This window comes from Manacus vitellinus, unplaced genomic scaffold (genome assembly GCF_001715985.3).
Source record: "Manacus vitellinus isolate BGI_N305 unplaced genomic scaffold, ASM171598v3 scaffold_96_pilon, whole genome shotgun sequence".
In the NCBI taxonomy this organism is placed as follows: Eukaryota; Metazoa; Chordata; class Aves; order Passeriformes; family Pipridae; genus Manacus; species Manacus vitellinus.
Window position 1 is genome coordinate 1,382 of NW_021940901.1, and position 22,559 is coordinate 23,940.

The window sequence follows — 22,559 nt, forward strand, 5'->3', positions numbered from 1 at the left end:
TAAATCCATTTGCAATTGCTATGGGCTGAAGTACTGGAAACCTCTGTCAGTTTTCCTGTTCAGGATATATGCAGTGCCAATGGAATGGCACAGATTTGCTCTGGTCCAACTTCACTGGCCTTTCCAGCAGCTGGATTTTTCAGTGCTCCATAGAAAACAAAAGCTGTAGAGGTATTTGCTTGGGGCTTTTATTCTTTTTTCCCTCTTAGTTGTGCTTCTGCAGAGGGCTTGGGTTGTCTTTGAAAAAGTATCACTGTAAGAAATTATTACCAGTCACGCTATCAGTGCAGCAGAATTTATAACCTGAATGTTAAGTTTCCCATTAAAGTCTTTGTGTGCAGCTAGTAATGTATTTTATTTCAGATGAAATGTGTGGAATGTGTTACAAATACTCTGTAGGCACTCAGATGTTTCAGTGTGCTTACACCAGTTTTTCAGAGATGCCACTTATTGTAAAAGGTACTTGTCTTCAGGAAGAAGAGTATGACACGAGCTTGGATGGGAGACCTGGAGGGGCTTGCTTGCACCCGGTATTACTTGAACTCACATAAAGCCTTGCTGCTTTTATGCCTGTTGACAAAAGGAATCTTAAGCAATTTCAAAAACCTGCAGAACCTGCTAGATCTCTGCAGAACAAAGGTGACACAACAATTGTGCAGAAGCAAAATCTACTCTTACACTGCTGCCTTTCTCTCCCCAGCCAGTGGTTTAGTGTACTGAGTCAAGTCCATGCGTCCACAGAGCAAGAGATCCGGGAGATGCACGATGAGCAGGCAAATCCACAGAATGCTGTGGTAAGTCTGAATCTGAAGAACTTTTCAAAGCAAATATTTTTAGAAAAGAGGGACACTGTGGTGGCCACACCTTCTGAGAGTCACAACCTAGGTTTCCTTAAGTGTGGCAGTAGCTGTGACACTGGCTAGAGCCTCCATGTCCTTGGTCCTGCAGCTGTACAGGGAGACAGTGTGACTTCTGATTCCTCTTCCATCATTCACCTTGATGAAAAATGACTGTTGGGTTTGGGGTGGTTTTTTCTGGTCCAGTTTGAAGTTTTGCAAAGATACAGTTAATGAGTAAATTAAAAATCGAAGAGTTGAAAATTCAAGATTTCTCTGGTCCTGCATTTATCATTCTGTATAACATACACTGGTAATAAATGGAATACATTTGGAAACTAATTTCAAGCAAAGGGAAACAAAAACTTTTGCTTAATGGCTTCAGAAGTTTGTTCTGAGAGGATGCCATTCATATTGGGGTGGCATTTTCCAGTAAAAAATTCAAGCAGGTTTGGAAACATAGAAAAGAGCAGTTTTTGAGCTGCCTCCAGCTTAACTACAGATAATCTTTTACTGGATCTGTTCATTCAAGTGTCTTAGTTTTCCCCTCAGCAGTTTTAATGGTTGAGAGAAACTGATGCCCAAATCTGCAGTTCAGTATGCTTGATCAAAGCTGCTGCTCCTTTCACGTGTCTCTCAGAAGAGTACTGTGAGTAATGTAATAGTAAACGTTTTCCTCATTTTCTGGTTGGATATCTGTTTATAGGGTACACTCGATGTAGGACTAATTGATTCTGTCTGTGCTGCTGACAATCCAGATAGGTAAGTCAGAACCATGCCTGGTGACTTTCTTTTTCTTCTTTCTCTAGCCAAAATCAGACACTTTATACTTTAGTCTCTGTGTTCTACTGGCCACAGACATTAAAGTGGTTCATTATTCCCTCCCTCTTCATAGTACTGTTAAAACATGTCCATGGAATAGGAATGATGGTACACTTTGTGGGGGCTTTAATAACTTCCCTGACACCGCTTCATGTATGAACTCTTCAGTTCCTAAAGTGATCCAAAAGTAGAAGATTTTTTTCTGTTCAGCTTCTCATGCATGAATGTTGTATTCTTCAGGGATGAAAATTCTTTCCCAGAATGAAAATGTCTTGTAACAAAGAAGACAGTGCAGCATAAAACCAACAAAAACATCAGGATATTCTTAGTTTTTGAACTACTAACAATGTTTTAGGGGATAAAAAGTAATCTGGGTTCAGACTATGACTCTGGTTATAAGGTTACTGGCTGTGAGGTGTTATTTGTACTGTAGGAGTTCACTCCAGTTTCTCTTCATTGCACATGTGTGAAACAGCTGGTTTTAAGTTACTGCTTTGTCCTTGGTCTGCCAAGACACTGATACCAGAAGTAACAGTGATTACAAGCCCATTGTGTAAGCAATGCAACACAAATGTCCAGACCATACACAATTTTAAGCTAGCAGTTCTCTTGCTAATATAAATTAAGCATTTCTCTTGTAAGCATTTTTCACATGTATTTTTTTGTCTTATAATTTTTTTTTTGTTTTAGTTCTCTGATTTTAAATAAGGATGGAAGGATTTTCAGTTAGGAAACAAATTTGACTAATATAGATTATTTTTATCTTGACACATATGAACCCCTCATAGCTCAAAAGAGAGAAGCGAGCAGACAGACGTTTGAATCTATATTCAGAAAGAAACCCAAGAACTGGGTTTCCATCTTTTTCCTAGACTAGGAAGGAGGAGAGGGGAGTCTGGAAGGTTGGCTACTGTTGATCATAATCTCCTGTTTGATAGCTTGATCTGCCTTAGTTTATACCTTAAGTCTCTCCTTTTTCAGTTCTTTTGCTACAGCTTCTGTCCTGTATATCTCATTATCCAGCTTTCTAGAGCATGTTCCATGTAGCTCAATCTAAAGCTGCCTCCTCTTCACACATTTTAAAAAATGGTCAACAAAACTCTGTTCGGTTCACATGCCCATTTCTTTCCTCATCCACCACCCTTTCTGACTCATGTAGCACTTCAGCACCACAGTCAGTGTGGCCAAGAACTTGGGTTCTGATCACTCTCTTCCACTTCTCTATGGTACCAGTGGGCATTAGCAGTAGGTAACACTTAGATAACCTTTAAAATAACTTATACACTTCTCTTGTTACTTGATTTACTATAACCTCCCTTCACACAGTTTTCTAATTTTTCCTCCTAGTAGTTATATTTACTTTGTCCTTTATCCTGTCAGCCATCTAGCTTTTATGTGACACACTGGTTTTGGAGAATGGTATCATATTTGGGTGAACCTCTCCATCCCCATAAACAGTTTTTAGATTCTAATTTCTACTCAGTTACCTTCTTCCAACAACTGTAAAAAGCAGTCTTGTCAGCTTCTCGTGCTTGGGGTGGCCCAGACGGCATTGTTCCCATTTACTACATCCAATACAGTTATTTAGAAAAACTCTGTGCTCCAGGATGAAAACGTTAATGGTAAAGGGTTAAAGAAGTGTTTGTAGGCTGAGGAACCTGCCTCTCTAATCCAGAGAGACATCAGCACACTTCACTTGGGCTAGTTCTTCATGCTTCAGTAAATCCTGGTGTAGGATTGGATAAAAGCCAGACTCTCATTAAAAATAGATTGTATTCTCTGTGAATTGGGTTGCACTGCATTAAAAATAAAAGACTCTTGTGTTCACATGCTGCTTCACTATAGACCTTTGTAAACTTTAGTTTGTTTTAGCTAATGTAACTACTGAAGCAGACACTCTAAATAGATCTGACCCTGAAACAGAGTTCTGATTCACATCTAAAGCTGATTAAAGATTGGAAGTTTTTCTCACCACAGATTTATTTTGAGATAGGACAAGTTGCAATTTAATGTAAACTTTCCCACCATTCAGAAAACTAGCATTTTGGTGTGAATCTAACATAACCGAGTCTTTTAAAATGCTTAATATTTCTTTTTAGGTGATAAATAAATAATGCTTTAGAGGTGGACAGTATTTGTCTGAATAGAAAATGGAAACAATGGACAGTCTTTATGATTATGGAGAGTGAGATAAACAGTACATATGTTGATTATAAAGGCTTTTTCAATTGTCATTTATTTTCATAGACCCAACTCATTTGTGATCATCACTGCTAATCGTGTTCTTCACTGTAATGCTGACACTCCTGAAGAGATGCATCACTGGATAACCCTGCTCCAGAGGTCAAAGGGGGACACTAGAGTGGAGGGACAAGAATTCATTGTGAGGGGTAAGAACTGAGGGGGGCAGTAAAGTAAATAACATCCATTACGTGTTGAAGAGATTGTCCCCACAATACAATCTGGTAATATGCCAGGATGGTAGAGTTGGAGCCGCATCTTTGTATGGTGGAGTTTACTCACAAATTAATACAGCTGAAATTATATTCCTGCTGTGCCATGTAAGAAAACACTGTAATGATGACAAAAATGTTTTTGTAAGTTGACAGAAGAATTTTTTTTGTGAAATATCAAAATTGAAAATGTTTTTGTATTAATTTTATTGTCTTTATTATTTAATTGTTTGAGAATTGTACTCAAAGTTGTTTGATATGTGAGCTTATCAATTTTACATATGTTTTTGTTGTTCGAAATATAAAACTAACTTCTGTATACAACCTAGTTTTGTCCAACTCACTCTGTTCAAGAAAAAAAAATGTGATTCAAATTGTATCTTGAGTAGGATGGCTACACAAGGAAGTAAAGAACAACCCAAAGATGTCTTCCTTAAAACTGAAGAAGCGTTGGTTTGTTTTGACGCACAATTCTTTGGACTACTACAAGAGTTCGGAGAAAAATGCATTGAAATTGGGTACATTGGTCCTGAACAGCCTCTGCTCAGTGGTCCCACCTGATGAAAAGATCTTCAAAGAGACAGGTAATGGTTTGTTCTTGTTCAAATATGCCTTCAGTTGCCTGCTGTCCTTCTAGCTAGTAATGCAACAAACAATGCATAAGAATACTTTAAATGGATTATTAAGGGTGCAGTTCAATGAACAAATCAGGTTCCTAACTCACTGAGGTGTTTTACAGGGACTTACTGGGTGAAAAACTGAGGTAGTGTATACAGGAATAAAATTTGTTCTCACCTGTATTCAAATTATCATAGACTAATACTGTTGCTAAGTTAGTGTTCACACTTACGCTTACACATCAAGGACTTGAGGAAAGACATATGGGTAGCACTCTCCTCATACATTATTTTATATGCTCAGGAACTATGAGGGCTAACATTGGTAGAGCAGGTATAGGGAGATCCAGAATAAGAATCCAGTTTGTGGTAACCTACATACTGCACTTGAGTCAGCTCCTCTGTGTGTTTTCAAAACTGGTTTTCAACTCAGAAATGTCTGTTTGCAAATGAGAAGCGACTGTTGACAGTCCTGTATAAGCTCATTGGGGTCACTGACACTTCAAAGAGGCTTTCACTAGCGAAAGATGAAACACATTTCCTTTAATTTAACCTGCTTCATAAAAAGCCTATACAATGATGCAGAGAGAGAATTTGAACTGAAATGCTCTTCCTATCATACTTGCCACTTCATTCGTGTAAAATTAATAACTTCTTTACAGAAGAGATAGTTTGTGCTTTATACCTGTTTGTATGTGTGCCACAGATAATTAAAGACTCTCATGTACAAAGCAAGACTGTCTCAGGTTTTCCTATTACAGACAGGACTGGAGAAGTAGGGCCACAAGCCACAAGGAGCTAACTATTCCATAGTCACTTCTGTGGTGCTTACAGTCACTTCTGCTAAGATTACTGGATAAAATGGGAGGCTGCATGATGCATAGTTGTACTCCAAGGTTACTCCTAGGATCTCTTAAAGGAGAGAATCTCCTTTAATATCATAATATCTGTATTATGATACTTAATGACTCATACAACTTATTAGCTCCTGGAAAACTGCCAGCATGGTCCAGGATGCAGCACTCAGTGTCTGATGGGATGCAGCTTTTATGGCTAATAATTTCACTGTTGTGCTAGGTTACTGGAATGTAACTGTGTATGGACGCAAACACTGTTACCGTCTCTATACAAAATTGCTTAATGAGGCGACCCGCTGGTCAAGTGCCATCCAGAACGTGATTGACACAAAAGCACCAATTGATACTCCAACGCAGCAACTTATTCAGGATATTAAGGTAGGCACAAGCAGGATGGGGAGGGGTGAGAAAGAATGGTTGCTTAAATCTTTTTTATTTTGGCTTAGCCAAAATAAAGCAGAAAATTAAGTTTTAATCACACAGTGCCACAGACTGACTTTGTGAAACCTGAATGTATTCACTGACCTGATAAAGGAATTTCTATCTGAGCAGTAGAAGAGCAAAGTATGAAGTGAAACTTGGAGGGCAAAAGGGATAACCTTTTTCCATGAAAACATTAACAACTTTTACTGGTTTGTGTAACTTGACAGGCACGACTGCATCTGGCAGTAGAGCACAGTGTACAGGTTCATAGCAGACAGGTTCATGGCAGACATGTTTGGCTGTGTCCACAATGAGCAGCACACCAGGATGTGGACTAGACAGCTCTTTGATTTTTTTTTGTCATTATGCTTCTTTTCTTGTTCTATAACATGGGCTAAGTATCTCATGTATCTGTGTGATGAGAAATATATTCAATTAATGCTTACTGGTTTATGGTCCCATTGGGGACAGTGCATGCGTAGCCAGAGAATGTCCTTCTGGAGCTTTTTGCTAATCTGCTTTTATGAGAGAGGATGATGATTCTCAGAAGAGAGCAAAGGAATAGGCAAGGGGGGAGAACTGCTACTGACCTTTTTCCCTTAGAGAGTACCATTTCTTCTCTCATGGAAAAGAAGTATTAAGTCCTCAATTCAAAGACTATGAATGCTGTTCTTCAGAGCAGGAGAAATATGTGGAAGTTCAGGACTGGTAGGAGACAGTGGTCACATCTGTCAAACTTGGCCTAAGGAGAACAGTAAGAGCATTATTTAGATGTCAGAGTGGGTGCATCAAGTTTACAGCAACACCGTGCCAGGGCTATTTTGTTATGGTAGCTCCTGCAGTTTCTAAAGGCCAATTAGTTTCAAAAAGGCCCATTAGTTTTGCTGGAGAAATACTTTTAAATAAAACTTGAATGTCTTAATTCCCGTTATGAAATACTGGAGTAAAAATGAATTGTGAAATGAAAACACACTTCAAAAACTGTTATGTGCCCTGCAGCTCTGCTGTAGTTTGTTTTTTACTGCACAGATAAAGGAAGTTTATCCAAGGCCTGAGGTTAGCAGGTACTGAGCATTCATAGCCCACAACATGCCACGGCACCCACAGTACCCACAACCAGATTTAGCACCAAATAGTGCTGGTAACACTAATGACTCATTTTTTTCACAACCAACCTAAGGGCACAAAGCATTGCATTATTCCTAATGCTGGACCCCAAATCCTGCTTTTTTCATACCCCAACAGGAAAACTGCCTGAACGCTGATGTGGTTGAACAGATTTATAAGAGGAATCCTATTCTCCGTTACACTCATCATCCGCTGCACTCGCCATTACTGCCACTGCCATATGGGGACATCAATCTAAACTGTAAGTTTTTCAATAACAGAAACACTTTTCCTTATGAAAGACTAAACTAGAGGATGGGATTTTTAAGTCAGCGAGCTACAGTGAAGTAAAGGTAGGCAAAATATATGTTTATAATACAAATAGACAAGTTTCCCTGTTCTGAGAATAGCAGTTTGCCTAGCATAGAGCCTTGGGGTTATATTACAGAAGGGAAGGTTGCTACTGCCTTCAGCAACACAGCTAAGACTGAGTTTGAAAAGCCTTGCCTTGAAATAAGCAACTAAACCCTATTCATTCAGTCTCCTTGAATCATATTCTCTTTCTCAAGTCATTGTTACTTCCTATCCCATGTGGGGAGCTGCAGCAGCCACAACTTCCAATTAACAAGTGTAAGTTTCGTCAGATGTGATGGAAAGCCCTATTTATGGGAATCAACATCTAAGTGTACATGAAAGAAGAAATGCTTTATTTACTTCCAAAATTAGTGTAATCATGTCTTTTAATATCCTTGATTCAACCACTAACTTAGAAGTCTTTTTGGAATGAGTGGTTCAGATCTATTGATGGTTGTGAACTTGGTGTCCTTAAATGGATTTGGTTATCTTAGTTTGCGTATTAAACAAGATATGACTCAGGCCACAAGTTTCATCCTTGGGGGAAGGATGGGAGGTCACACGACTAAAAGTGAAGGTATTTCAAGTAAGACTTTCTGGTAACTCAAGTGATACCCTTCTACTCAAATGACGAGGAAAATCCTAGGACAAACCTTTCTTTTCTCTTGCCCCTCCTACTGTTCAGTGGCAAGGCACAGTTCTGTTCTTGGCACTTGAGCAGATTGTCCCGTATGGGAGTGAAACATGGTTGGTCTCTATTCCCCATGGATAGGAACATCTAGCCACCTCTGAGGCAGAAGTCTTGCCAAAGTCTTCCCTTACTAAATGTAGCTCCAAAAATGGACTGACACTTAGCTATTGCCTTGACTTGCAGTTCAGTTCTAGGTATTTTCTGTAATAGTATAATGTCAGGTTAGAAACTTCATTTTCATAACATACATCTGTACTGTATCAGAGCAATTTCTTCCGTCTACCAAACCCAAGAACTCCATGGTTCTTTTAAGGAGATTGTAATAGTTGTTAGCCCACGTTGAATAACCGGTAGCACAAAAACAATCACCACCTTTTTCAGCATTCAAAAAGCAAATTGCCATGTCATAGCCATGACTTTGTTTAGTAGCATTGTTTAATTAAAATGCTACTGCTGTAGACAAAAATGATACCATGTATCTTTGTTACTTTCCATAACACAGTTATGCTTTACCTCATTTATGATCTGATCAGGTTTTCAGTGTCTTGTGACTGCAAAACAAGTGATACAACACTTCATCAGTGTGTGTTGCTCTGGAAGGAAGACTCTCCATCACAAAAAACTGATCAATCAAGATACACTTTTTCCATTATGTTGTCAGAAAATGGCAAAGTGGGATTTCATTAAATTCAGAACAAATCTCAATAGCAAAATAACTCATAAAATGAGTTTGCATCATACATCTGAAATGAAAAATACCTGTTCTAATATCCTGCATAATAAGGGTAATAAGGGTCACAAAGTATCATTAAACAATTCCCAAATAAAGCCTGTGTGCTTTTTCTTTTATGTCTCGGTCTAAGAATCTTTCTCCTTACTGTTCTTTTGTAGTGCTGAAAGACAAAGGCTACACAACTCTGCAGGATGAAGCCATCAAGATATTTAATTCTTTACAGCAGCTGGAATCTATGTCTGATCCCATCCCTATAATCCAAGGTATCCTCCAAACAGGACATGATTTACGACCCCTCCGAGATGAGCTCTACTGTCAGCTCATCAAGCAAACCAATAAAGTGCCTAACCCTGGAAGCGTGGGGAACCTCTACAGTTGGCAAATACTCACCTGCATGAGTTGCACATTTCTGCCCAGTCGCAGCATCCTCAAATATCTCAAGTTTCATCTCAAAAGGTGAGAAGCTTTGAAGTACTAAAGCAAGAAATGAAGTTTCTTCACTCATTGTTTTCTTCACCATGACTTGTATCAGTGTTTAGATATCTTGAAGTGAGACTTGAAGATGCATTTACTTAGTGTATTGGTTATGCCAAAAGAAAATGTTGTAGGAAAAGTGTCTCTGAGTTATCTAGATGGAATTACACTCATTTGAAGAATCAAAAAAACCCACAAAATTGAATGCACAATTTGTTAATGTTGATAAAAGGAGGGCTTTCTGTAACTGTATAAACTTGTTTAAATGATTTGCAGCCCATACTGCTAGGTCCTATTATCAACTGTTCAAATCAACCTGTTAAAAATTCTTCATCCTGCTTTACCTTAATTTTATAAGGTACATGTCATGCACATAAAAGAACATTATCATATTTAAAGATTTATTTGAGGTAAAAGCATAGGATTGCAAATCTAATTTTAAAATATTAGTGACCATTAAAAAGATAATAAATCATTCTCAATAGTTCAGCATTAACCAGAATATGGAGTTCTTCTTGCTGTGATGCAACAGAAGAATGCAGAGTATGTAATTAGGAAAGTTAGTCCACCAAGAAACTGTTCTCAGTAATTTAAAAGTCTTGTCTGTATTTGTGCTAGAGCATCAACTTTGTCAATCACTTTGCTAAATCTAATTGTTTTATAATATTTGTAAAATACTTGTAATGAAAATACATCTTTGAACCAAGTTGAGGTAAGTAAAAAATGGTGTTTATATAACTGTTAAAATGAAAAAATTCAACATTGAATCACTTTCTCAGTTTAACTCACCTCCTAATTAAAAGAAAATGCAGCTGATACATTTAAAGGTTGGTTTCAATACCATAGATGCATAATCATCTTACAGCCTATCTGTAATTCTGCAGTAATATTTTTATGCCTTGCAGATCACAAATCACTGTACTTTTTCACAGAAATTAAACCTGAGTAGCTCTAAGGAGCTGTTATTTTGTCACTGGAAGTATTACAGAAACACTCTGTACTGAAAGCTACCGAAATTCAACAATTTTCAATAATTAAGAGTTGAGTTCATTAAAGTAGCTAATGAATATTCATAGGACTAACCACTGAACAGTAAGGTCTAGAGAGAATCTTTTAGAAAATCAGGAATAAAAATCAAGTGACACTACAGCAAAAGTGAGCAGTCAAACATGTTCTATTGCTTTTTTCTGTAGTACCTTAGTGCAGTTTAGTCTTCATTCAACAACTGTTACTGACATAAAGGGGAGTTGATTACAAGAAGGTTTGCACAGTTATCTTGCTGTCAAATCTGAGTTGTTATAAGATTCCTGTAGTTAATGCTATGAAGGGCATTCAGGTTTTTCTTTCCATTAGGTTTGTAGAACATAATGATGGAAGTACATTGTATTTACCACAGTAAATCAATCACAAGTTAGAACACTTTCCTTGACAGTGAAGATAAACCTTGGAGCATGTCAGTTCAATAGTGTACTGGCTACAGAAGTACTTTCAGGGGAAAAAAAAAAATCTCAAATAAGTAAACTTCCTGTTTCACTGACTGGCAGCTTGAAGTCATAAGCTTTGTCTCACAGGGTTCGTGACCAGTTTCCAGGAACTGAAATGGAGAAATATGCACTTTTTACTTATGAATCTCTGAAGAAAACCAAAAGCAGAGAGTTTGTGCCATCACGGGATGAAATAGAAGCACTGATTGGCCGGCAGGAAATGACATCCACAGTTTATTGCCATGGTGGGGGCTCCTGTAAGATTACGATCAACTCACACACTACAGCTGGAGAGGTGAGAAGTGGTGACAGAATGTCTTTGGAACAAAATCCCTGTGTCCATTTATGTGCCAGTTCAGGCAGCAGTAGCGTTAAACTTTGGGAGCACTGGAACCTTCTCTGCTGGCTTTTCCTTTCAGGGAAGGGAAGGCTTACAGAGCTGTCCCTCCAGTCCCCCAGTGTGTTCTGAAGAAATCCCTGCTATAAAAACTGTCTTTATGCTGCAGAGGATCACCCAACTATAGTTCCTTCTTATAGGAGGAATTGCAGGAAAAACTAAGCAATTCAGCAGAGGCATTACTGGAATAACTTCAGTAGATATTGGTGTGTATGAGTTGCTACCTAAAAATGGAAGACTCTTGCTGAGTTAGTGAAGTACAGGGGTTGGCCAGGACACAGCACATGCATATTCTGAAAGAATAAAAATTAAAGTGGAATTTGACAACAATTAATAATGCCGATAAGAACAAATTAGCAATGTTTTTAGCCTAATATAAAATCTAGCTTTGAATTTTCTTCTAATTATGTGTCTTACTCTGTGGTGCTGCTTTTCCATGCTATGATTTTTTTCATGTGCTGTTTTTCATTTAGGTGGTTGAAAAGTTAATTCGTGGTTTGGCCATGGAGGATAGCAGAAATATGTTTGCTTTGTTTGAATACAACGGAACTACTGATAAAGCAATTGAAAGCAGAACCATTGTAGCTGATGTCTTGGCAAAGTTTGAAAAGTGAGTGTGCCTCTCCTTCTCTCTCTCCACTCTAATAAGTAGCAATTAAATAAATTTCAAATGTCAATAATGCTGAATTTTCTCCTTTTGCTTCTTTGTGATGATGCAGCTGAATTACACACAGAGCCATTTCTGGAACAAAGCATCTTTTTTTCTTTTTTCTTAAAAGAATTAATAGCCACCTATTCACTTATGTAGGTCTTCCTCTGTCCTGATACTAGTAAAGTATTATTTCTCATTACTATTTCCACATTTTCTTTTCCATTACTACAAATTTTTCCACCATTACCAGCATTGTGTCTGGGAGAACTGAACTCCAGGCCATCATTGCCTTTCCAGCTGTCTGTTGCCTAACTTCATGTGGAAGTCACCACAGTACAGCTCACCACTACATTTTTCTTACCAGTAAAATTACAACCACCCATAGCACTGTAGTAAGAAAAATGTAATACAAGCCTAAATACCTCTTTGTCATCCCTGTGTTGTATGCATGGCAATCAGCATCTTTTATCCACTTAATAATGGGGGGGGGAAAGGAATGTTTTAAGTGTTGTGCGGTTCCATTTTATAACAGGACTTAATGATGTTGCTTTTATTAACACCTGACTGAGCCACAAATCAAATTTTATTAAGAGAATTTGGGTTAGAAATAGTTGACTGAGAATTGAATGAGAACTGAGTCAACATTTGTAAGTGTTTGATTTTGCTGTAGGCTTTAAACACACAGACACACATAAAGCAAGATTCAGCTGATTCCTTGCTTATATTTCTGAGGTGTCAATTTAGAAAAGAGGTTGGTTTCACAGGTCTGATCTCTCTCTCTCTCTCTCTCTCTCTCTTTACACAATGCTGAAGGCTTGCTGCCACTGCTGAAGCTGGGGAGATGCACTGGAAGTTCTACTTCAAGCTCTACTGCTTCCTGGACACAGAAAATGTCCCAAAAGATAGTGTGGAATTTGCCTTTATGTTTGAGCAGGTAAAGGACAAGGGTTCAGTTTTGAGGCACTTTTAAGAGGAGGAAAAAAGCAAGAGATCTAGGCAGCACAGAGGGAGTTTTGACTATGCGTCTGTTCAACTAAATGCACTACTACTCAAGCATCAAGAGCAAAGGAAGGAAGCAGTTCAGTGGTCAAAACAGACTTATCCTTACATAAGTGAAGCACATATGATTTTCCTAATGTTATGTTTCTTACTTCTGCATTACTTGTCAATTGCTTTATATGTAGTGGTAAAAAATTGGATAGCCGGGTCTCAGCTGTGTTTAAAAAAAAAAAGGATAATAGTTGCTTTTAATTTTCCTCTTATTAAACCATTTTCTGAAGAAAATGTAAGAAATAAAGTGAAAAAAGTGTAATTGGCAAGCAATTAATTAATAAGAGACTCATGCTGGCAACTGTACAAAACTAATTGAGTAATAGCTTTTTATCTTTTCAAAAACCAATCGTTTCATAGGCACCTTAGTAAAATCAGTCCCATCTCAGCAGTAACTGTAAGACAGCTATGATGAGCGGAAATACACTTAATAAATGTGCTGAGTTCAGAATGAGGCTATATTTCAAAACATAAAATGAGTTAAATGATTTATAATGAAAATTAAATGCATCAACAGTTGGATTTCTATTCTGTCAAGCCCTGTAGTTGCTCAGAAACTCACTGATGGCATTTAGTACTGTTGATTGACCTTCTGTATTCCAAATGACTAAAAATTCTTCCAGCAGTCAGCTTCTTTCAAGTGGGCACTAGATACAGATAAAGATTTCTGTATAAGATTAAGATTTCTGATTTCTGGCATTCACAATGCTGAGACACTGACATTCTGCTGGTAAGCAAGCCTGATGTGATCAAGAACTGACATACTTCAATTTTCGTATATATGAAGGCTTTACCCCTTCTACAGGTTCAGAAACCTCTTCATTGTAATAGAGTATTTCTTCCTTTTTCAGTTTATGTTTTAAGGCATCATATTACATCACAAGTCTACCAAAGGCTCCTTCCAGAGCCTACTACTGTAGCTCAGTCCAGAACTGCTTTTTGTCAGCAAGGATCTGGGCAATGGGTTGCCTTGGTTGGGCTTAGAAATGTCATTCTGTCTGTCTGTTGTTACATATAGAGCAGTCAGCCAGTTAGTGCTTCTGTTTGGGATGAAGTTCAAACAGCAAGAAAATCCATGAGAGCTCTGCATCTGAGCTATTACATTATGGGTTTAAGAGGCAGATTCAGATAGTTTTGTGTATGAATGGCTAAAATAAGCACATTTGCTGAAGCACATTGTTTTCATGCAGTATTCTGTGCTGACTAGTGTTTAGCCAAATATTTTATGTCTTGTGAAAACCAGTAGTATTGCAGTTATAAAGCATGGCATGTTCGATCTCTACCCTTAATATTACAGTAAGACCTTGAAGAGGTGATGCTACATTCTAACATCAGTTCTGGGGTTTTTTGTTTTTTTTTCTAATTGTCTGCTTTTGGTGTCAGTCATCAACTTTTTTCAGACAATTATGAAAATTATCTTTTGTCATTGGTTTTAGTTCTGTAGCCTCCATTATTTTAAAATTTGAATCTTTTAATAATCATAAGGCGCTGAAGGAAATCTTTCAGTTCTTCTTTCTCATTAAAATACCATCCTTCCATTTCCACAAGACAGCTCTTCCTTCTGCATGTGTAAAACCTCAGGTAAACCATCTTGCGTGTTTAAAGGCATATTTTGTAAATCTAAAGAAACTGTAAGTTACTTAGATGTGTATTATCTCTATGTGTTTACTAAACCTCGTAATTCCTGCATCTCCAGTCATGAGGTGTGTTTGTTTACTCTACTGGTGTCACCTGAAAAAAAATCATAGCTGCTGCACATTTCCACAGGTTTGAACAAGTGTGCAGAGGTCTTCTTGGTTCAGAATCTCATCCCTGATGCTACAGACCACTGTATTGTGTAGATGTTTTACTAACTTGATTTGGGATCCATTGAAGATTTATTGTTTTTCCTCGGTAAAACTACAAAGCTGTCCTAAAGTTTGGCTTGTTTGGCTGGAAACATCAGTTTTCACTGAGAGATTATTGATAACAGTAAGCAAACCTAGATGTCTGTTTCTTCCTAATGCCCTTGAACATAAATGGCTTCTTTTCAAGCAAATGTTTAGATCCTGATTTTCTCCTTTTTACATTATATTTTCCTTTTCAGTAATTCAGTTGCTCTTATATATGTGAGTTCACTAAAACCTGTACAGTAACAGTAATTCCCATTCAGCAGGTTTCCTCAGTTGCCTTGCAGTTCTTCTGGTAAACCCAGTTTTACCCAGTTTAACAAGTTTTACCCAGTTTAACAAGTTTGTCAAAAGATTTACCACATTTCATTTATTTAATGGATCGTTTATTTCAGATCCTGGGTTTACCTGGCAATAAATTTACTTCCCATTTCTCTCTAATTCCTTTCAAAGACTGGTTTATACATAAAAAGCTACCTTTTTTTCCCCTTGATAGGCTCATGAAGCAGTGATTAAAGGACATTATCCTGCTCCTGAAGAAACCCTCCAGGTCCTTGCAGCTTTGCGTCTTCAGTACCTTCAGGGAGATTACACTCTGCATACCACTGTACCAGAAATGGAGGAAGTCTATCCCTTGCAAAAGCTGAAGTCTCGGATTACACAGTCTACCAAAACATTTACTGCAGTAGAGAAGGCTGAGAAGAAACGAGCCAGCTTTCTTGAAGGAACACTGCGGAGGAGTTTCCGCAGTGGCTCTGTCAGCAAACAGAAGGTTGAGGAGGATCAGATGTTAGACATGTGGGTCAAAGAGGAAATCTCAGCATCCAGGACTAGTATTATTGACAAATGGAAAAAACTCCAGAGGATGAATCAGGAGCAGGCTATGGCAAAGTACATGGCTTTGATTAAGGAATGGCCTGGCTATGGTTCAACACTCTTTGACGTAGAGGTAAGACCTCGTGAACATTCAAACTAGTTTATACTGTATAGGTGATGATTTCATTACAGAGTAGTGAAAACATAAATATGGTATCACAGTGCTTAGACAGCTGATGTAATAAACTGTTAGCTATTAAAAGCCTACTCCCATTAGCAAGCACTTGTAGCTATTTAAATCCACCAGTTAACCATAAAATAGAGGGACAGAATTCTAGCCTGATGGGTTGCAAACAAGTTTAAGAAGTGTAAAAGGCAACATTCAAAGAGGGACAAGCAATATGCACTTTTTAAAAAATGGTTACAGACAAGAACATCAACAGTAAGTGGTGTGTAGCTCCTGCTGTTCCCTTTGCTGTTAATTTACATTTTTTATCTCTAGTGTAAAGAAGGGGGATTCCCACAAGAGTTGTGGCTTGGAGTCAGCGCTGATGCAGTTTCTGTCTACAAGCGTGGGGAAGGAAGGCCTCTGGAGGTGTTCCAGTATGAACATATCTTGTCATTTGGTGCACCACTTGCCAACACCTACAAGATCGTGGTGGATGAGAGAGAACTGCTTTTTGAAACTAGTGAGGTAAGAGCAAGGTAGTTCTGTTGTTGTGGTCTTCCTATTTTGATAGTCAGGTTACTTAGTAATTCAAGTAGTAGCTACAAATGTCACAGATCTATTCAAGATCCCTGTAAAGCTAAAGGGATCATGAGATGGATAGAAGTGCTGAGTATTTTTGTTTAACTGCAAATGGATTTTGTTGAAAGCTTGACAGTTTTATATTGTTAGTGTCTAAAGAAATTCATTCACGTATTGTTACCTTACTAAGAACTTTGCTCTTTATACTCTTGGCAGGTGGTTGACATTGCAAAGCTGATGAAAGCTTACATCAGTATGATCGTGAAAAAACGCTACAGCACCTCTCGATCAGTGAGTAGCCATGGAAGTCAGGGCAGCTGCAGGTGAAAACAAAACCAGTTCCACTGCACCCTAAATAGAATATGTTCCCTGGCCTCAGAACAACCTGATGACATTGATCATGTTTGTTGACAAGCTAACGAAGAACCAGAGTTTCAACGGAAAATATCTTCAAACAATGTTGTAGAAAGACCGCAGGGTGGGCAGGGGAAAATCAGCTGAAATAGTCACATACTAGAACCGCTGGCTCATTCAAAACTTTCCAAAGCATTATTATCTTCAGTTGATGTAAGAAACGCCTTAAGACTCAATCCACTGCAATACAAGCAGTAATAAGTGCCTTACAATATTAAGCATAACTTGTATTGGCCTAAAATTGCTGATAAAATTCAAGAAGATTTCTTTTGTCCTTTCAGAACACTGAAAACAAAGTTATATTCATCCATTCTGCACTAATCTACTGGCCTGTATACAGGTGGGAAGGGGGAGGGAAGAAGAGCAAGGTATATTTTTTTTGGAGCGCTGCTGGCAGCCTTCCTGATGGACGCCAACACTTTGTTTCCCGTTGCTTCCATGGATGTGCACATTGTGCATGCATATTTGAGCTGTCAGTAAAATTTGACAAATTTTATTCTGTATTTCACAAGTCTTTTGAAGCAAAGGGAATAAGTATGTGCAATGGTGTAAACAGTCTTTCTGTACATTTTAATAGTTCAGAGTTATAGGTGTTACAATTGTATGGTTACTTTATAAGCAGTTTTATTAACCAGTAAATTCCAAAATTTTCATACACTGATTTTACTATTGCAAATATGTATTACCATATAAGTAGCAGAAGTCTGCATTCTGTATCTGCTGTATGATAAAGAGAGATGTAGCTGAGAATATTTATAGACTACCCTAATATGGAAATACAGTTATCAGTTCAATTCTTCATCCTGTCAGCTTATGTTTTTAATATTAATTTTTTCTTTAAAAGACATCACTCTTTTATACTTCTGGCTGGACTCTCCAACCCAGACTGACTGCCAAAGGTCAGAACCCCTCAGAGTTGACTAGAGAACGCAATGTTATACAATGCAACTACTTTAATACAGAGTTCTCTATTTTACCTGATTGCCTGATGAAGGTTCTTGACAGTACCCTGTAAATAAATTGGGGAATATCAGCTAATAATAAGTTGATTTTGGACTTTTATTTTTGTACAGAAATACTGTAATATAAGGCAAAACTTTGATCAAAGGTATCTTTTTGTCCACAGCTAAAAGAAAAAAAAGAAACCTGTAAAAACTTACTGTTGTTAAAAACCTCAGCCTTTAAGAAATCATGCCTACTCACTGAAAAAAAAAAAAAGTCCAGCAATAAAGAAAATATATGTCATGTGCTCTGTTTCTGTTTCATACTGAGTTGGACTTTGAACAAAATCCTAATTTCATCAGTCTTCTCAGAAGCCAAGCCAGGAACACAGTGTAGACTACATATATATGTGTGTGTGTGTTTGTGTGTGTGTATGCTTTTATTTGGAAAGGTGCATGTGCTGTGTGTTGTACTGGGACAGGTTTCCTTGCCCATGCAATATGTGTCCTTTACATGAGATAGAGGGGAAGGACCGCTGAGCAATTCCACACCACCAGGAACATGCAAGTAAAGCTTTTGCTATTTAGGTAGCCCTAATGCAAGATGGCTTGTTTTTATTAGCCAGCCACAGCATGGTAGTGCAGCATGTGCTGCCCTCTTAAGTGTACATAGCCTTTATAGGGTACAAGGCTTGCTCTGAGAAATCCTCCACCCTCCTCCCACTGCCAGGTACGTTTAGTCACTCCATCTGTGCCACCTCTCCTCAGTCCCTCTATGGACATACTAATTTCATGCTTCTACGCTCCCAGCGAAGGTGGATTTAATTTAAGGAAGACAAGAAAAATGAGAGGAGCTATATTTTAAGTATGTATAGTTACACACACACAGAGTATCTGAGACTGTTTTTTTTTTTTTATTTTTCACATATGCAAGTTCTTTAGAAAGAATTTCACTGCTCTTAGCAAGGCATCCTTGGAATAACACAATTTATGCATTTCAGCCAGCACAGCAAGAAAGTTCAGTTTTGTCTATCTATAAACATGCTCAGAGAAGTCCTTGTACATCATCATAATCAGTAATTGGTAAAAACCCAGGAATATACAAGATGACAATCTTGTTCAATGTCACAGTCTTGAGAAGCTGACACCACTTCTCTGCTCCTGATTCGTTTGCCTCCTGACTGACTTCTGGATGCTATCAACCATTAAGAGGGAAGTGACTATTAGTGACAGAACTACTTGTCACTACATCACTATAACTAAGAGCTTCTTTTCGTTCATGCCAGATCAGCCAACCTGCCATGCAAATCTTACTCCAGTTACTGCTGTAGAGGCAAATAAAAGATTTCCTAATTGGTGAAACTTGACAGAAAGAATGCACAGTTTATCAAAATAAATACTGCATAATAGACATGCCTGTGTTTGAAAGTGAGAAAAAAGTTCCTTAAACTATAAAATCTTTAAATATTGAGTGAGAAGATGAGATTTTTGCAAATTATTTTGCTACAATACAAGCTTCATCTAAACATACATGAAATGTCTTGCTAGAGCCAGATCCTCTCTCCTGCCTGTGATCTCTTCAGTTACAGTAGCAGTTGAGTTTATCTGAAGAGAGGAGAGGAACTTCTGCCACAGAACACATTTTTACTTTTATCCTTGTTTAGAATTAAAGGCTTGTGTTTCCAAAAGAACAAACATAGTAGCAGCATACCACTACTGAAAAAAGCAAAAGATATGTACTTCAGGACAGACTACGGTATTGCAACTGCTACACTCTGTAGGTTGAGTGCATCAGAAATCACAAAGAACTTAGTATTAGAAATTAAAGAGTTCTAAGAGCAACGTCCAGTCCCTCTAGAAAGGAGTTTTACTGTACGTGTTGCAGTTTTCAGGATTTGAAACTTGTGTATTTTCTGAAAGAACTAAGAGTAGCAAGTCCTGCTCCGTTACCCACCTCCTGCCACCAGACTGCTCAGCTCATGTGGCCTCACCACCTGTCCCTGCCTTTGGAACTGGCCCCAATTATGGTACTGACACTCATTCTCTTCTGGAAGATCTGCCACCCCCAGGCAGTTTCACCAACTCTGTCAAAAATCCTCTAGAAGCACACATTGGGTTCCTGCACCCTGTGACTGCACCTGATCAAATACAGCCACACCAAGAAGAGCACGGGACCCCACTGACCAGACATGCTGCAAGAGCACAGGCTGGGCAGAAATCACAAGAGTCAGGCCTAGAAATAGAGTGTCAGCTGCAATGGAAATAAAATTGTATATCCTCATCTTAGCATGCCTTAAATCACAGAAATGTAGAATGGTTTGAAGTGGGAGGGACTTTAAAGATCATCTAGTTCCAACCCTCCTGCCATGCGGAGGGACACCTTCTCCTAGTCCAAGTTGCTCAGAGCCCCATCCAACCTGGCCTTAAACACTCCCAGGGATGGGGCAGCCACAGCTTCTCTGGGCAACATGTGCCAGTGCCTCACCACCCTCACAGGGAAGAATTTCTAATATCTAATCAAAACCTGCCTTCTCTTAGTTTGAAGCCATTCCCCCTTGTCCTTTCACTACGTGCCCTTATAAAAACTCCTGCTCCAGCTTTCTTGTAGACCCCTTTAGGTACTGGAAGCCTGCTCTAAAGTCTCCCCAGAGCCTTCCTCAGGCAGAACAACCCCAACTCTCTCAGCCTTCATAGGAAACCCCAACTCTCTCATGTCTTCATAGGAAAGGTGCTCCATCCCTCTAATCACCTTTGTGGCCCTCTTCTGGACTTGGCTGGCCATGCCTCAATTCCACATATGTCTTCAGGCTTCCATCTAGCACTCTTCCTGTGCCTCATGATACGATACATCCATTTGTCATGGTGCCAGAATTCTTAATAAACTTAATTACAAAGGTTATGCAGAGGAAACTGCTTCAGCCAAGAAGCATCGCATCAGAAACCCAGGTTTCAAGCCCCACATTTCTGAGGCACGTGGCTATAACACGTACACACAGGTTTGCACGAGCACAAGCACCCAATACAGACACACTACAGCACTGCAAGTCATGCTGGCCTAGGTCCATTTTACTGTAACTCGGGCAGAAGTGGCAGCTTCTTCAGTGCTGACAGACTATCCCTCAGGGCACATGCACTCCATATAATTTACAGCTCTGTTAAGTAAATACAGAAGGGTACCAACCAAATACGACAGCACTGTCTCAAGGAAAACTAATTCTCTGTGGTGCCCAGCCCTAGAAAGTCACTGCATTTCACTCCATCAGATACAGAAATACAGGTACAAGCTGTGCTGTGGCACCTACCTCAGACCCATGGAACTGCAAAGGTGGCTGAGATTTTCTAATAAAGTTTAATCTTGAAGGAATCCACTGAGAATATCTCCCTTATCACAACAGACACAAGGCTTTTGGTGCAATACACAAACTACCCATGCTTCAGCAGCCATGGGAAGCCAGCAGAAGAGGGCAGCAGCGATCCAAGGAAGTGAACTATACAGCAAGTGGTTCTATCTGCAGTATGAATTTACCTGGCTGGTAAAGGCTGGAGTAGGAGAACGAAGAGGGAGTCTTCTTGTTATGTTTGCTGTCCACCTGTCGTAAATGAGTGTTTTAGGTTGCTCAAAGAATCACCAGCTACGGTACCGGCAAAACCAGGTTTAATATTAAAGCAAAAGCATGACAAAATTCATTTCAAGGTTTGCTCTACTACTGAATAGATGGTTAAAGCACACAGGGAAAAGTCAGACTAAAATCTAAAATTAATCGATCTAAAACTACAATCTACTAAAAATAATCTATGTGGAGGTTGGGGATGGAAAAAGGGTAAGGATGAGAAAGGGTAAGGATAACTAGGAATGAGGGAGATCCTCCCACAGAGTCACAAGGTTCAGAGTGGACCCCCCTTGCCAAACTTAGCCCCAGATTTGGCCAATGGTTTAGACCTAAAGGTTTAAACAGCACTTAACAGCACTTCATCTATAGCCTAATTTAAGTAATTTAACAAAAGATTTTCTAGAGAATTTACTATAAGCACAACAGTAACTCACTTATGGGCCTGACTAACTTATGAATCTAACATATTTAAGAATCTAAGAGAGCAAGATTAATAGTACATTTGCCATCGCATATATGCACTCAGACCAAAAGGACTGTGTACAAGGTATAATATACCTGTGAAAAATTCCCCTCATGTTCCATGAAGTATTCATGTCAGATGCCTTTGCATCTTTTCAACGCGCGAAGGATTGAGCCTTGAGGAGTAGCCCAGGCTCCATCTGTGTCAGTCCTCCAAGTACAGCAAATTTGAGAGTTCTCTGGCTCTGAGAGGTGTCCCCCTCAGAGAGAGATTGCTGGTCGCATCCCACTGCAGTCCAGTAGAGCTCAAAGGGTCTCACTTAGGATCACTGTTGATAGGGTCGCAAGAGATTTGGCTTCAGTCATAGTAATTTTCCATCCTGTCTGCAATTCAGGTTAGTAATTTCTTTGAAAGTTTGATAATAAAAATATTGTTCCACTGGGGTTGTTATTCAGGCAAGAAAAATAAGTTTCTAAGGCTGTTTATTAAAAAAATCAGGAGTTTGTAGGTGTGGTGGGGAAAAAAGTGTTTTTTCCCCCTGGAGTTAAAAAAATGGTAACCCCCGAGGGGGTGGTGTCTCTCTTGGTGTTGACCGAATCAGCACTCCTGCAAAATTTAAACATATCACACTAACCAGAAAAGAAGGATGATGAGGTAGTTGAAGAGGAGACTGGCCATGTTCTGAAGCCACGAGGAAGGGGCAGGAGCCTCGCCGGGGCCCGGCTGG

At 38.9% G+C, this 22,559-nt stretch overlaps 1 protein-coding gene across 1 annotated transcript; it reads left to right on the top strand.

Annotated features, from left to right (window-relative positions):
• Positions 1-700: 700 nt before the first annotated feature.
• MYO10 (myosin X) lies at positions 701-17,944 on the top strand (the record flags this gene model as incomplete). Its single annotated transcript, XM_029965286.1, has 13 exons — positions 701-794; positions 1,543-1,598; positions 3,906-4,048; positions 4,501-4,695; positions 5,806-5,963; positions 7,254-7,377; positions 9,052-9,349; positions 10,939-11,146; positions 11,722-11,858; positions 12,714-12,834; positions 15,336-15,788; positions 16,158-16,349; positions 16,620-17,944. Coding segments are annotated over 13 exons (2,290 nt in total), but the record flags the coding sequence as incomplete, so codon positions are not given.
• Between the last annotated feature and the right edge of the window lie 4,615 nt (positions 17,945-22,559).